Raw genomic sequence first — 14,515 nt, 5'->3', positions numbered from 1 at the left:
CGAGGCGTCGCAAATATATTGAGGCGCTTTGATGAACTAAGGACGATATTTGTCGCATTACTTGCGAACCAAATCGAAGTATTAACGTCCCCAATAATTTAAAAGTTTTTAAATTCGTGCTCGCAAGTAATCAACTAATTTTGCTGCCATAACCTTTCATCATCATTTTAATGGCATCTGACCTTCGGAAATATGAAGCCTAGTCTAGAATTCCAAGTCTACCGTTCGAATGCCTCAGGGAAACCCGGCGAGTATCTCTTTCATTCACGTGACATTGAAGTATTTCTTTAATAAATTGGAATGCTAGATTTCTAATTTCTTTTATAAAAAACGTTTTGATCAATAATATAAAATCTAGAAACAATCTAGTTTTTGCGATCAGTAATTCTGTCGCTGCTTTAGACATTTAGTCATTGCTGTTTAAATGTATTCAATTGAACTCGTGAACTTGGACAAAAAGTCTCTTTTATAATAAGTTTCAATAGCCATTCTCGGTTACTGCTCAACGGAAACAAGGTCGCTTGTGCTTATACACCATCGTTGGTTTTATTCCTGCGGATTTCAGTGCGAAAAATAGAGGTTTTTAATGCCAGTTAACGTAAGCTATTGGACGCTTGCCAATGATTGCAATTGGTGCTTCCTAATGAATACAAATTATCAGGCGATTTGCCTGAGTAGAAAGAATTTTGCGATTATGGGTATCGCAATATCCATGTCTTAGTTGATCTTTAATGTCCCGAAACGAATCGAGTAATTAGTGATGCCTCAGGCGGCCACACTACGAATTCGTTTGTTTCAGACCTGGATTGGTGTTGCAGTGAAGGCTGGGTCGACGTCTGGCGCTGCATTGAAGACCTTATCGACCTTCTCGAGGAACAGAAGACTGGCTAACTCGCCACGTGTGAAATATATGTTTTGAATACTTATATTCGTTTATGTGACGAGCCAAAATAGCGCCATATTTCAAAATCTGCTTCATCTCTTAATTTTATTATTAGATTTATTAGATATTTAATTGCAAAACATGACACTTGAATGGAAATCGTTTAAAAAAATTAATACTTTAATTTTAATATCTGAAATTCTCAATCTTATCAATGCGCAATGGAAAGGCATTGTAAATCGAGGTCTGCCTGCTGGTCGTTGGTTTCGGTAGATTTTATCCCGGCAAATGCAAGTAGATGCGAATTGATAGATAACAGTTATTATTTCGTGTAAGAAATTAATCATAAATGGGTAACATCGGATCGTGAAATTCATTCACTACCCCACTGCGCAGTGTATGTATGAATTTCATTGATGTCTGGTAAGTCGTTTCCGGATTGGGGGCTCGAAATTTTTGAGTCAGACGATGATTAATAGTTACGTTTAATGAACATGTGAGAACAATATTCCTACTGAATTTGCACGCAAAGAAATGTCCCTCGACAAATCTACTTTCCAGTTCATTGCTTATCCTAATTAAATTTCACTTTTCTGTACGCATGTTAGGTCTCAAAAATCCTCAAGAGAAAGCAATCAAGCCATAGAAATAAAATCCGTTTTAAATAAATTTGGCATGCACTAATGAATTATAGTTCAAAGTTTTATGTGCACCATCGAATAGTACACTGTCGTCGTATGTGGGAGATAAAACAATATTACCCACTTAGTAAATTGTCGCATTGTCTATTTAAAAATTGTCGTAATAAAGATAGTGGTATTTCTGTACCCCAGAAGTACATTTCACAATGATCTGAATCGATCTTGATCTGAAAATGTCTAACGATTGCATTGCAAAGTTTCCTTAATGCAAGACCAAGAGGTTCAAGCCAATTTTTTCAGTGAAATTTTTCTGAAAGTAAGCGTACTCCTTTGCGTTTAGTACATCCCAATTAGCACACGTCTTCAGCCACATCAATTATCAAGGAGTCGTGCTCATAAAAAAAAGAATGAAGAGAGGTAAAGTCTGAGTGGATTTTCCACCAAATTCTATTTCACTAACTCGTCTACTATAATGTTATTTTATAAGTGTTGGTATATAATTTTATTAGAATTGAATTTTTGACAGACTCTCGTAGGCAGGGTCATAAAGGAAAGACATTGGTTTCCATTTTGTGACAGTGTACTCATCAGTATCTACACATACAGCATTTTTATGGTCAGCAGTACAAAGGTTGTATGCAAACCTTGACAAAACATTCGAACACAGAATTTTAACCAAAAATGCTTCAGTCAAATTCAGGAAATGCGTAATTAACTTATTGATACTGGAACAGGTCGAAAAAATTTAGCAGATCGCGACCGGTACATTGAATTAGTGTACACGAATGTACGTTTCAATGTACGAATTTACATAGAAACGTCCCCCTCTACCGCACATGTATGAGAAGTTTTTGTCTTTGGTTTCAACGAAATTTGGGACTAAGAAATTTTTCGGTACACGGCCTATTGCCGTCTATTTTCAAACTTTGAGCCCCTGTACATCACTATGTATGATTCGCCATATCTAAAATCGACTGGCTTTCATCAATGTATTCTACATCTATAACATCAAGTATGATTTGATTCTAGATTAGCACGATAACAGATTCTAAAAATGCGAAGCTTTAGGCTCATAGCGATAATTCATGGTCATGCAACACGTTCTGTACATTATTCATAAAGCTCTTTTAAACGTATTTATATAGAGAGCATGAGAGGTATACGATTCCCTATACCCGTTCAGTGGGTGTCGTCAGTATACTTTGTAATGCACGTGGGAGTCGAGACGTGTGCATAGCAGAGCATTCATTCACACGCTGCGAAGTGTGCAAGAACCGCAAGTCAATCACACGCTGCGTCGTGTAAACTGTAAAGAACCGCTATTCATTCATACGTTGCGTCGTGTGCGGAACCGCTATTCATTCACACGTTGCGTCGTGTGCGGAACCGCAATTCATTCACACGTTGCGTCGTGCGCAGAACCGCAATTCATTCACACGTTGCGTCGTGCGCAGAACCGCAAGTCTGACCAGTCTGCAGCTACAACACTTCAATTTTTGCTAAGAAGTATTATGCAGTAGTTCATTGTTCGAATGTTTTTTACTTAGGGACTAAGTTGGAGCTTTTTACTTGAGAAATGTACAAATTGAATTTTACAAAAGGATAAACGGGATGTGATAGTTAAGAAAATTTAGTTTTGCTACCAGCAGACCGAAGCACGAACCCCCAACTTATTCCAAATCTACATCGAATAAAATCTTAAATACTATGAGAAAATTGAACAATAAATAACGGAGAAATGCAGTAACAAGGCAAAGCAACACTCAAGTGAGATTAAAACTTAAAGTTATAGTAAATGTGGGTCGAGGTGTACAATTGAGCACATTCTTTATTATTTTGGAAATTTTGCACATCGAGAATTGAACAAAACATTTGCCAGACTTTATCTAATAAGCTGTTTGTTTGACAGCACATAAAATAAATAAGAGTTAAATACTGTAACTAATTTGAACTTTCTCATTAAAAGATGAGTACTGGGCACCTGTAGTATTGGCCAATAAACTCACAAGTTAGATTAGTTTATGCTGTTACACTAAAAAGATCTTGTCCAAGAAATTTTTTTTGAGCTCTTTGCTCATAGATATCAATGTTATGAGGTTAAACTATGTTGCTTTTACCCTCTCTACTAATAGTATCAAGCTTAACGTTGAAATTTATCACTGGTTTAAAGCGAATTAATTTGTACGAAATAACTCAATGTTAAATTATCCAAGAAACGGCTATATAGTCAAATAAATTAAAATTTTTTTAATAGCATAAAAGTTTAAATTTTAGCATTTCAATTATTATTTATCTCATGCGAAATCCAGCGAATTTATTTGCTCATTCAACGGTTGCGTTTGATATCTTAACGATGCCAAAATTAATTTTTTCAAATTCAATTTTTAAGTCTTGAAATAAAGCCAGCAGATTCTGTGCCGTTATATAAACAACGATTGTTATGCCTGGATTTTTTAAGGCGAGCCATTTTTTTTGCAGAAACGTGTAAGTGAACAACAGAAAAATATTATGGAGATGAAGTTTCTACTCAGGAAACTCCGTACTCGATCGTATGGCCCCAAGAGTTCCCAGATGAGGTCACGGTTGTAATTTAACCCATGATAGGCTAAATGACTCAACCACAGAACTCTCTTTCTCGTACATCCAGAAGGTCATAAAATAATCGCGTTAATCCCGAATTCGCTTATGAACATTCGTATTGAACTAACATAATCGTGCAGGAACTTCAGATAATTATATTTAACGAGTAAATTACCTGATTGAAATTACCTTGAGCCAATGAAAAAACTTTCATTGTTCGCGAGTAGAACATAGATAATCTTCCTGAATATTTATAACAACAGCAAAACATGAACGCTTTACTTCTTGGCGTACAATAGCACCTGAACTCCCGTGTTAAATATGAGATTTCCCCATCGTTTCGGTGAATTACGCAGAAAGCCTTCAAACATCTATTCCAAATTAAATGAAAATTGTGGTGGAGTAAAGATGCAAGATAACATCGATCTTGTGCTCGATGCATTCAAACAATCATTAATGCATTCAGCTGTACAAAACACATATTTGTTGATAGTTAATTTAAAAAATGCTTCAGTTCTGACATCAAATTTGAAGTACTCGACCTGGAAAAGTCACTGAGCCAAATTCTCATATGCATACCCTAAGAAAGCGCCAGTCCATCTGTTTAAAAAAATCAGGTTTTCGTACAAATCTGGCTTACCGTTGAAGTATGATCAGTTAGTTCATTTTGCGTCTGGCAATTGGAATATTATCATGTAGGCTAACCATCCTGGCATCCTCGATGGTTCTCGATGATTTTAATTCGTGACAATATAATTTCAGACGTTGCAAAGTTTGTCGCATATACAGTCGCTCAAAAATTAACTTCTGTTAAAACTTTACCAGGTTGTTACCGATCTAAAATACGGAGTAATGTTGAGGAATTTTTTTTAACCCGGTTGATAATGTTAACACTGAAAAATGTATATTCTGATGAGGTTTATGAATTCATCTTGAATTCAATCCCGTACCTTCCATAGAAGTCAAAAAGCCTCACGCTTTCTCACAGCTGCATGCGTTTGCATTATAGCGAGACAAACTCTACAATCAACAGGGTTGTTTTTCACAGATGATACTAGTTCTCAATCAGTCCAGATAATTCATTCGCTTAGTTGTTTACACATGAACACTTGAAGGGATTATTATGCATTACAGAAAGCGAACATATTTCTCATAAACAGGGGCTCCTTACATTCTAATGATAATTACAACATGGATTCCAAAAGCCGCATGAGCTCCAGCATAGTTGCGCCATGCGGTAGGTTGCATTCTTCGAAAGCAGTTACAACACGGCTCATCGGAAATGTATCGTACAACGTGAGGGCTTATTAACTATTAGGAAATGACCATAGAGAACCAACTACACTCACTACGTCGAATCTCTTTTGCTCTACTGTAGGAATTATTTATAACCAACTCTGTACATTAATACAATTATTATTCCTTTTGTATGATTTTAACATAATTTTCCGCACAAATATTGCGTCATTTGAAAAATATCGAAGAGGTTTTGCTGAGAATTTTAGCAATTCATACGATTCTTATAAAATTCTTGAAATTCAGCGATTCAAGCTTGATTTTTTACTTTAATTAACATGCAAATGAAACACAATTTTGAGATGAGACAGTAAAAATACATGCTGGTGAATTTTCTTAAAACATACGTTGCTTTGCGCTATTATTTGATCCGTACTTATTCAAATGTATCAATACAAACTGTACAGGTTAACATTAAGTCCATTCTTTTCCGATTTTTGTTCGTTTTTTCACTTAACAAAACAACCAGTTCAACACAATTGCACTAACACTTATATATCCGCATGTAGCAAGTGTACTTCGGAATCATGATGATGGTGGCTCTTCATTTTTTTTTTCACAACCAAATCCAAGAACATCCACTTTTTATCACAGAAAATATTTACAACTGTGACCCGAGTCTTTTATTTTGCCTTCCCGTGAAGGACAAAAAAATCGAGTGTGGAATTTCTGCGTTTTGTTTAAATTTGTTGTCAAGTCTAGAGGTACCAGGAAAATCTAAACTGCTCATGCACATGGTCGGGAATACGTATGCGAGTTATTATATTTAATGGGAACTACCAGAGCCTGAACAGGTATTAAGATGAATGACCGTTATCTCGCAATCGGAATGTTTAAATTGTTTATATTGTAATGCCGTTACTTGGGTTATCTAACAGACGACTAAGAAAGCTGCTCATAGTCGTGGGCGTAATCCTAGGCACTCTGCTGCTGTGGCTGGTGCTGCGGAGGAGCCAGGGAGAAGCCAAGAGGACCTGGTAAGGAGGATGATAAGGACCGCGGGTCTCCGTGCAGACGCAGGGCCTGCTCCATACGCGCCTCCTGCAGACGAAGAGCTTCACCGAGATCGCTTTGGTGGGAAGGAGGGCGAACGTCGGGATTTGACAGTCGTAGAGCTTCCGACTGAGGGTTCCTCAAAGAACCATCAATTATTGGCCCGCCGTTGGAGTTAGACAACCTCAGGTCCCGCAAGTCAGGTTGAGGTGATGCAAGCGGTTCAGGTGGCTGTTGATGACCATTTGGCTGAGATTGTTGTTGTGGTTGTTGCTGCTGTTGATGCGACGATGGTTGGGATTGCGGTTGTTGTTGGGGTGGTGGTTGTTGCTGTTGCGGCTGCTGTTGCTGATGTTGTTGTTGTCCGTTGTGCGAACCCTGATGGTGGTGCTGGTTGGTAAGGGACCGGATTGCCTCGGCTTGTGAGGCCATGACTGACCGAATTGTTTCTGCTTGAGACGTAAGAGTGGATTTAACCAGTTCAGCCTGACTCTGGCTGATCATGGCTCGCATGTTGTCTCCTCCGTGTGGTCGCATGTGGTTCATAACATCATGATGCGAGGAGATGGACCGAAGAGCGTCAGTCGGAGATGGCATGCGGCCTAGGCCGATGTCGAGCTTTTCAGCAGGGGTTGACATGCGGGACGAGGCGTCGCTCTGTGGGGGTGAGGCTGCCATTGCCATGTGAGAGACAGGGTTCTGGTGTTGGGCTTGATGTTGCATCTGATGCGGCATGCCCATACCCATTCCCATGCCCATGCCCATACCCATGCCCATTCCCATGCCCATACCCATCCCCATGTGGTTTCCTCCTCCTTGAAGTCCAACTTGTGCGAGGCCGAGCAAGCTCTCTCGTTCTCTGCGCTCAGCGGCTGCGCGCGACAGCACGTACTGGGCAGCGAACTGATGCTTGGGATCCATGCGCATGTGCTCCATATGGTTCAGCAGACCTGCAGGCACCATCACGTTATAAGTAATTTCTTACTTGCATGCAATAGACTTACTTCTGAAAAATTATACACTAAAGAGTGCTCGCTAGTTAATATTTACGTTATAAGTAATTTCTTACTTTGATGGATGCAACAGGATATCTTTGAAAAATTATACACTAGAGAGTGCTCGCACCTACGAATTTATTTATTTTGGTGACATGGATTCTTGAAAGTAATCACAAACCATGGCTATGGTAAGTGAAATCTGACGATGAGCGATGCAATGATAATTCGTGCTTGCGGTTGCAAATTAAACTCTTTACAATTCAGAAGTTAGGTGAATATTAATCTCTGGTTAAATGAGCTGAATTGTTCAACCAAGGAAAAATATAAGAATATTTTAGTAAAGTGAATCAGAAAACGAAGAAACTGGAATTTTCAAGAAAATTCTAAACTAACTTCATCAAACAGCGTTATGTATCCTCATCATTCTCACCAGATTCGTGGGTAAAGACAGCGTGACAGACTGAGCACGGCCACATGCGTAGCGACGATGTGAACTGCGACGTCTCAGGATGACATGCAAGATGTTTTCGCAAACTGCCTTCGTTGACGTAGTGCTTGCCACACACCGGGCACGAGTGAGAGGCCGTACGACGCTTGGCTGTAAAATGCGAGGCGTGAATATTGTGCAGCCGCTAAAGTTGACATCGAAATGTGAAAAACAAACATGGTTAATGAGAACGATACAAAAGTAATCAGTTTGAGAATCGTAATTAGTATTCCACAAGATTCATAGCAAAAAGGCGAGCGTGGGTCGGTGAAATGCTAAATATTGTTACGACACAAACTGGTGAGGCTATTTTTTCAGCGCAGGAATGCAAAGAGATTCTTGCAGAAATTATGTAGGTGAACCAAGTAGAGAGATTTAATATATACATTATAGACTATCTAATTATAACTTTGTTGGAGACAACTGTCTCAACATCCGACTGATGGTCCCATATATATACTGTGTTGTCGCATGGCTCAATCGCGCGTGGAAGTCAACTACCACTAAAACTGCAACGTTATTTTTAAAGAATTTCAGTAACTTTTCTCCATACATGGAACAGAATATTCAGGAAATCCAGAATTTAAACTGCCGTATTGACTCTCAATCTCTTGAAAATATAAACAAAATTTATGGTTAATTGAATTTATTTTATTTTGAAAAGAATTAGGACACGAACAGAACGAACTAAAGCATGAGAAGACACCAATAAACCACATTTCTTAGTACAATGACTTACCTGCGACGCCAGAGGCATTGGGGTCCCTATGGGTGAACTTCATATGTTCCATGAGCTGTTCTCCATTCATAAAGAGTTTCTGACACTGAGGGCAGTTGACTGCATTGGGACCTCCAACCAGGGCAGTGTGCTGCGTACGACACATCTATCGGTGAACAACATAATTTGCAAAGCTCAGATACACCAACGCTCGCATTTGTTCACTGCACTCGACCTCACTCGCAACCCTTCCGATAATGTCCATGTTTTCCTTCTCTGTTGTGTGTGTGTGTGTGATTGGTTGTATATGTGAAGGCGAATAGGGAAATGGAAAGAGATTGACATTAAAGTTAATTAATAGAAATTGTTGATGGATTCATTTTTTTATACTTTTACTCAAAGACTGGTTTTTATTTTTCAAACTTTTTTAGTGGCACGCGGGAGAAAAAAAAATCAAGTCGAAAGTGAAGGTTGCAGAGGGAAATAGTAGCTGACAAAGTAACGACTTGATGGGAAAATAATAAAGGCACTCAGGTCTAGCTTTGCTACTCAATCGACTAGACTTCCTCGGTAAAATAAAGTAGGGATGTCTCACAATTACTATCGAGAGTGAAGAGAGAGAAATAAACTCATTAAAACAAAATTTTAGGAATAAATTAGAGCTTAAAGAGATTGGATCAAATTTGAGAGCTTTGGTGTGAAGGAGAAACTCAATGTTATTTTGCTCACAACATAAGAAAAAACGTTACCATATGACTGCTCAAAAAGAGCATTTGTTTCCTGAGAATTATCTCTTAAAAGAAAAAATCTCATTCTCTCCTAAAAGCAGTGAGAGGAAAAATATTGCAAGGGCAGTGATGATTCGTATCAGAAAGCTTTAAGGATGAAATGAGGTTTGAGTACATATTCTACTAACATGAGTGGACATGACAGGGTTTTTTATAAAAGGGTTGCGAGGAGCTCGAATAACTAGAAAATAAAGAAAGGATTAATAACACGTTATACATTATGCTAACATGCGGGTTAAAAATAAAAAAAAATAAATAATTTTAGAAAGAGTGATAGTAAGAATGGGAACTCATCGTTGAATATTTTGTTAGAATGGAGAACATGAATTGATTTTCGTATAGCGCGCCGCAATAACATGTAACAGGCATACCAGTCTTATCAGAAATTTTATTCAAAAACATTCATGGAAAGTTGGGGGTTGATTTCGAATTATTATAATAATTACATTAGTGTTAGAATTATGGGATTGTTAAAATATTGAATTAATTGTGAATATTAAACAAATAAAATAACAGGAATTCCCCAAGCATATTTTATCTGAAACATATTAGAGCCCATCCAAATCATCGGTTAATTGATACTTGTACAATCAAATTTACGCTTCAATCTGTAGGGAATGTCCGCAGAATATCAATATTTATGTGTGTTTTTGTATAATCGACTGATTAATTAAACCCAAAATTGGTGCAATATATGAAGTTCTTGAGTAAGTGGTGAAAATAAACCATGTGATCCTCATGGACAGAAAATAATATTTCAATATCGCAAATATGACTTTTATTGCTTTTGGTTACTCTAAACCTTGATTATGGGAATTTAAAAATTTGGTAAATTTCGATTTACATTTTTACAAATTGTTCTTATGTGTCCTGACTATGAATTGACCCATACTTCGGTGTTGATTTCGGAAGGTATCTAAAATAAGTAAATAATTTTGCCTTAATCTTGAGATTACTTTCGTTAACAATAGCTAATCGAAAATTTTAGTGACCAAGCTTAAATGTAAGCTATTTTGTGCTGTTTGTAAATTGTAATATTGGACTTTTGTAAATTGAAGATAAAAAAGTCATTCAAGCACACCACAAGCATTCTTGAAAAGTTTAAATTAACGGACCTATATTTATGACATATTGTTATGCAACTGGGATAGTGAAAATGCTTTAACCATTTTCTGTATTTATAAATTCCGAAAGGTTTGATAAAAACTATGAATGAACTATGAAATGAAAGTAAAGCCTTTTTTAATATCCCAACTGCAAGTTTTCACAGCTTCCGAAATCTCAGTTCACGAAATGTATTCATCGATCAAAGTTCCAATATCATGCTGTGTAATTAAAATTTAAGCCACAAAATTAAGAAAAAGAGAAACTGTGCGCTATAGAAAACATTCCAAACACTACCTCATTAGTATAATTAGTTTATTCGAAACTATTAATTCGAATACCAGTTTCCCAAAGTAATAATCCTTATAAATAACTTAAAATTCTCGTAACATTCAAGTTTGTACTTTCATCTTGACTCTTAGGTCTCAACTTTTCAAGTCACAAATGCTATAGAAGGTCACGATGTTTACCTTAGAAGTGTGTGTGCGCAGTGAGCTCTCAGTAGCGAAGCCTTTGCCACAAATGTTGCAGTGGAAAGGCCTGTTCTTCATGCGCTCGAGTTGCGCGTCGTGGTTGCGGAGATGTTGCTGAAGGTTGGATAACTGAATGAAGGCTCTACCGCAGTCTGGCAGGTGGCACTTGTAGGGACGTTCACCTGTAGCAATAAGAAATAGAAATTTCAGAATACCGCAGAAATTTCGGAGTACTGCAGGAATTTCGAAATACTGCAGAAATTTCAGAATATTGAAGGAATTTCAGAATACTGTAGTAATTTCAGAATACCGCAGAAATTTCAGAATACTGCAGGAATTTCAGAATACCGCAGAAATGTCAGAATACTGCAGAAATTTCAGAACACTGCAGGAATTTCAGAATACCGCAGAAATGTCGGAATACTGCAGAAATTTCAGAATACTGTAGAAATTTCAGAACACTGCAGGTATTTCAGAATAATGCAGGTATTTCATAATGCGGCAGAAATTTCAGAATACTGCAGAAATTTCAGAATATGCAGAAATTTCAGAATACTGCAGAAATTTCAGAATTCTGCAGAAATTTCAGAACACTTCAGGAATTTCAGAATAATGCAGGTATTTCATAATACTGCAGAAATTTCAGAATATGCAGAAATTTCAGAATACTGCAGAAATTTCAGAACACTGCAGAAATTTCAGAATATTGCAAGAAATTTAAGAATACTGCAGAAATTTCAGAACACTGTAGGAATTTCAGAACAATGAAGGAATTTCAGAATACCGCAGAAATTTCAGAATACTGCAGAGATTTCAGAACACTGCAGAAATTTCAGAATACTGCAGGAATTTCAGATTAATGCGGAAATTTCAGAATACTGCAGAAGTTTCAGGATACTTAAGGAATTTCAGAATACTGCAGAGATTTCAGACTACTGCAGAGATTTCAGAGTACTGCATACATTTCAGAGTACTGCAGAAATTTCAGAGTACTGGAGAAATTTCATGATACTGCAGGAATTTCAAAATGCTGCAGAAATTTTGGAACATTGCAGGAATTTTAGAAAGCAGCAGAAATTTCAGAATAATAGAGAGATTTCAGTATTCTGCAGAGGGTAATGCAAAAATTTTCGTGTAGTTTTGTTACGAGCGTTGGTTTTTGATGGTGATGTTCATTGACCTACGCATGATGTAAGTGCTGGCTTCAATATCAAATGAGCACCAGTTGCATAATAATGATTATATCCGATTGATGGTTTGCGAGATTATTTGATTAGTGATTACAAAAGGTACACTCAATAGGAATATTGAACAGTGTAAGATAGTATATATTATATCTTAGAATGAATGTCAATTTGTCTTACATGTTAACTCAAGCCAATGCTGAATGTTTTTTCATTTTCAAATAATTCAGTAATGGCATCAATAATCAATCTTTGAAATTATTTGTAAGTAAAATATGCAATATCGCTATTATATCGGCCTATGATGAAAAGAACGCTACGATCATTTGTGCTTTTATACGTCTACTCGCAGAGTTGTGTGAGATTTTCTTATACAACCTCTCTACTATACTATATCTCATTACTCTGATCAACATAGCAAATTAATAGTAAAAGCTAAAATATCACGAGTTTGTAAGTAATCTCGAGTGATAAAGAACAAGGGGAAAACGAGTGAGCTGTTAACGAGAGGGTAGACGAGGGGAACCCATAGAGACGGGGAATGGCCGAGAGTGTAATGGTTAGAGGGAAGAGGGGGCAGGGAGAGAAGAAGGGCCTCCTGAGTCGTGTAGTTTGCACAAAAGGGAGCCTTGTCCTAATGACTCTTTTATGGAAATGGCCATGATGCGGCCGTTGCTACAGCTCTACTCTTTTTCCAGATCAAGTCATCCATCTCGAAGCGTCGCTTAGCGTTCGCTCTAAGATTGTTCGCAGGAAGGCGCGTCTACAACGTCCCGTTCGTTGTCATACCAAATAATGCCGAAAAGGAATGTATATATAGATAATGTTTAATTTCTCTATATACATTCTCCATATATAGAATGTATGTAGAGAAATTTGTATTGTCACTGGTGTCATCAACAATAACATTTTTTGTACAATTTTAAAACAAGTATTAAGCATTGCCATGTCGTAATTTTTGTCATAATCTTTGAGCTTCTAACATTTCACGAAACTACAACGTTTTAAATAAATTGCGCGATTCACTGTTGAATAGTAAAAAATAGTTAATGAAAGTAAAACTTAATTAATCGCAAATTCAACTACTGTGACTGCGTAAACAAAAATATTCAATGGTACTATGTATTGGTACAAACTGTTTTATTTTTAGTTTTTTAAAGTTGTTTAAAAAAAGATTTTTGAAGCTTGTTGTTTAAAGTTTGTAAAGTCGTTATTGATTTAGAACAAAATGTCGTTTAAGCAATGCATAAATTATTTACATGTACCAGCATATAATTATTAATATTAGTGTACAATTAGGCAATTGAGATAAAAAGGCAAGCGAAATAGGAAATAGACTGTTGTAATATATGAATAAATATGAATATAATTAATTTTCTGCAAGAATGATAAGAAAAGTCTTAGTTGGTGGATAGCACGTTTATATGACGCTCCCTTGAGAACGCGCCATTGCCTGGTGCCGGAGCGCCGCCACGACGTCAGCGAGACGTGCGATGAAGACGAGGCAATAATTGCTCTGTGACTCTGACATGCCTGACAGTGGAGCTTCTGTCAGCTGCAATACTGACACAAAAAGTGCTGCATCAGCACGTCAGCGAGACGTGCGATGGAGACGAGGCAATAACTGCTCTGTGACTCTGACATGGCTGACAGTGGAGCTTCTGTCAGCCGCAATACTGACACAAAAGTTCTGCATCAGCAGCAAAGTTGCAAGAGAGTCAGAAAGGAAAAGCTCTTGCTATAAGGGGCACACAACTTATAGTTTGAAAGTATAGTGTCAGCTACGGTATAGCGGGGGAGAAGTATCAGTATAGGTGGCGAAACGCTTAGTTTGTAAGTACAGAATCAGCTAAGGTAGCTGGGCAAATGTGTCATTATAGGGAATTTAGTTTCATTTAAAGTTATAGTGTCAGCTACAGCAGAGGGGAATTTGTGTCAGTATAAGGGGGCATATAGCTTACTTTGAAAGTATTGTTAGCAATGTTTGTATGGTAAATGTGACAGTATTTGAACCGACGACATCGACAGCGGCAGCGGCAGTTGGGTAGAGAATGTTTTGAAACTGCCTGCAGTGTTTTTTTGTGTGTTAATTCAAAAGCATTGTCTAGAAGTGTCGTCGTAAAATGATTGCTGGATCAGTAAACTTCAGCTATACGTAGAGTGGCAACTGGCGCATAGAAAACTAGCACAGGCAATGCTGAGCTAGTTTTCTACGACAAAACAATATGACAGTGAAATCTGTAGATGTAGACATACAGTGTAACTGCTAAAAAGTTATGACAACAGTGGGGATTGAAATGGCAGCAATCATATCAGTTGAAACTAAAAAAAAATCATGAGTAGAAAATTTGTTCGCTCTTGGCCATACAT

The 14,515-nt window shown here is 37.4% G+C and overlaps 1 protein-coding gene across 1 annotated transcript in view; it reads right to left on the bottom strand.

Moving 5' to 3' along the window:
- Window positions 1–5,651: 5,651 nt before the first annotated feature.
- The window catches only part of LOC108670040 (zinc finger protein 629), a 47,694-nt gene continuing 38,830 nt past the window's right edge, over window positions 5,652–14,515 (bottom strand). Inside the window, exons 3-6 of the mRNA XM_018157489.2 lie at window positions 10,959–11,143; window positions 8,618–8,762; window positions 7,822–7,989; window positions 5,652–7,343 (exon numbers count right to left, since the gene is read on the bottom strand). Of these exons, the coding sequence (XP_018012978.1) occupies window positions 6,316–7,343; window positions 7,822–7,989; window positions 8,618–8,762; window positions 10,959–11,143 (1,526 nt within the window). The 3' untranslated portion in view covers window positions 5,652–6,315. The remainder of the gene's footprint in view (window positions 7,344–7,821; window positions 7,990–8,617; window positions 8,763–10,958; window positions 11,144–14,515) is intronic.

This window comes from Hyalella azteca, unplaced genomic scaffold (genome assembly GCF_000764305.2).
Source record: "Hyalella azteca isolate HAZT.00-mixed unplaced genomic scaffold, Hazt_2.0.2 contig5918, whole genome shotgun sequence".
NCBI lineage: Eukaryota > Metazoa > Arthropoda > Malacostraca > Amphipoda > Hyalellidae > Hyalella > Hyalella azteca.
This window is presented reverse-complemented; position numbering and strand designations above follow the sequence as displayed.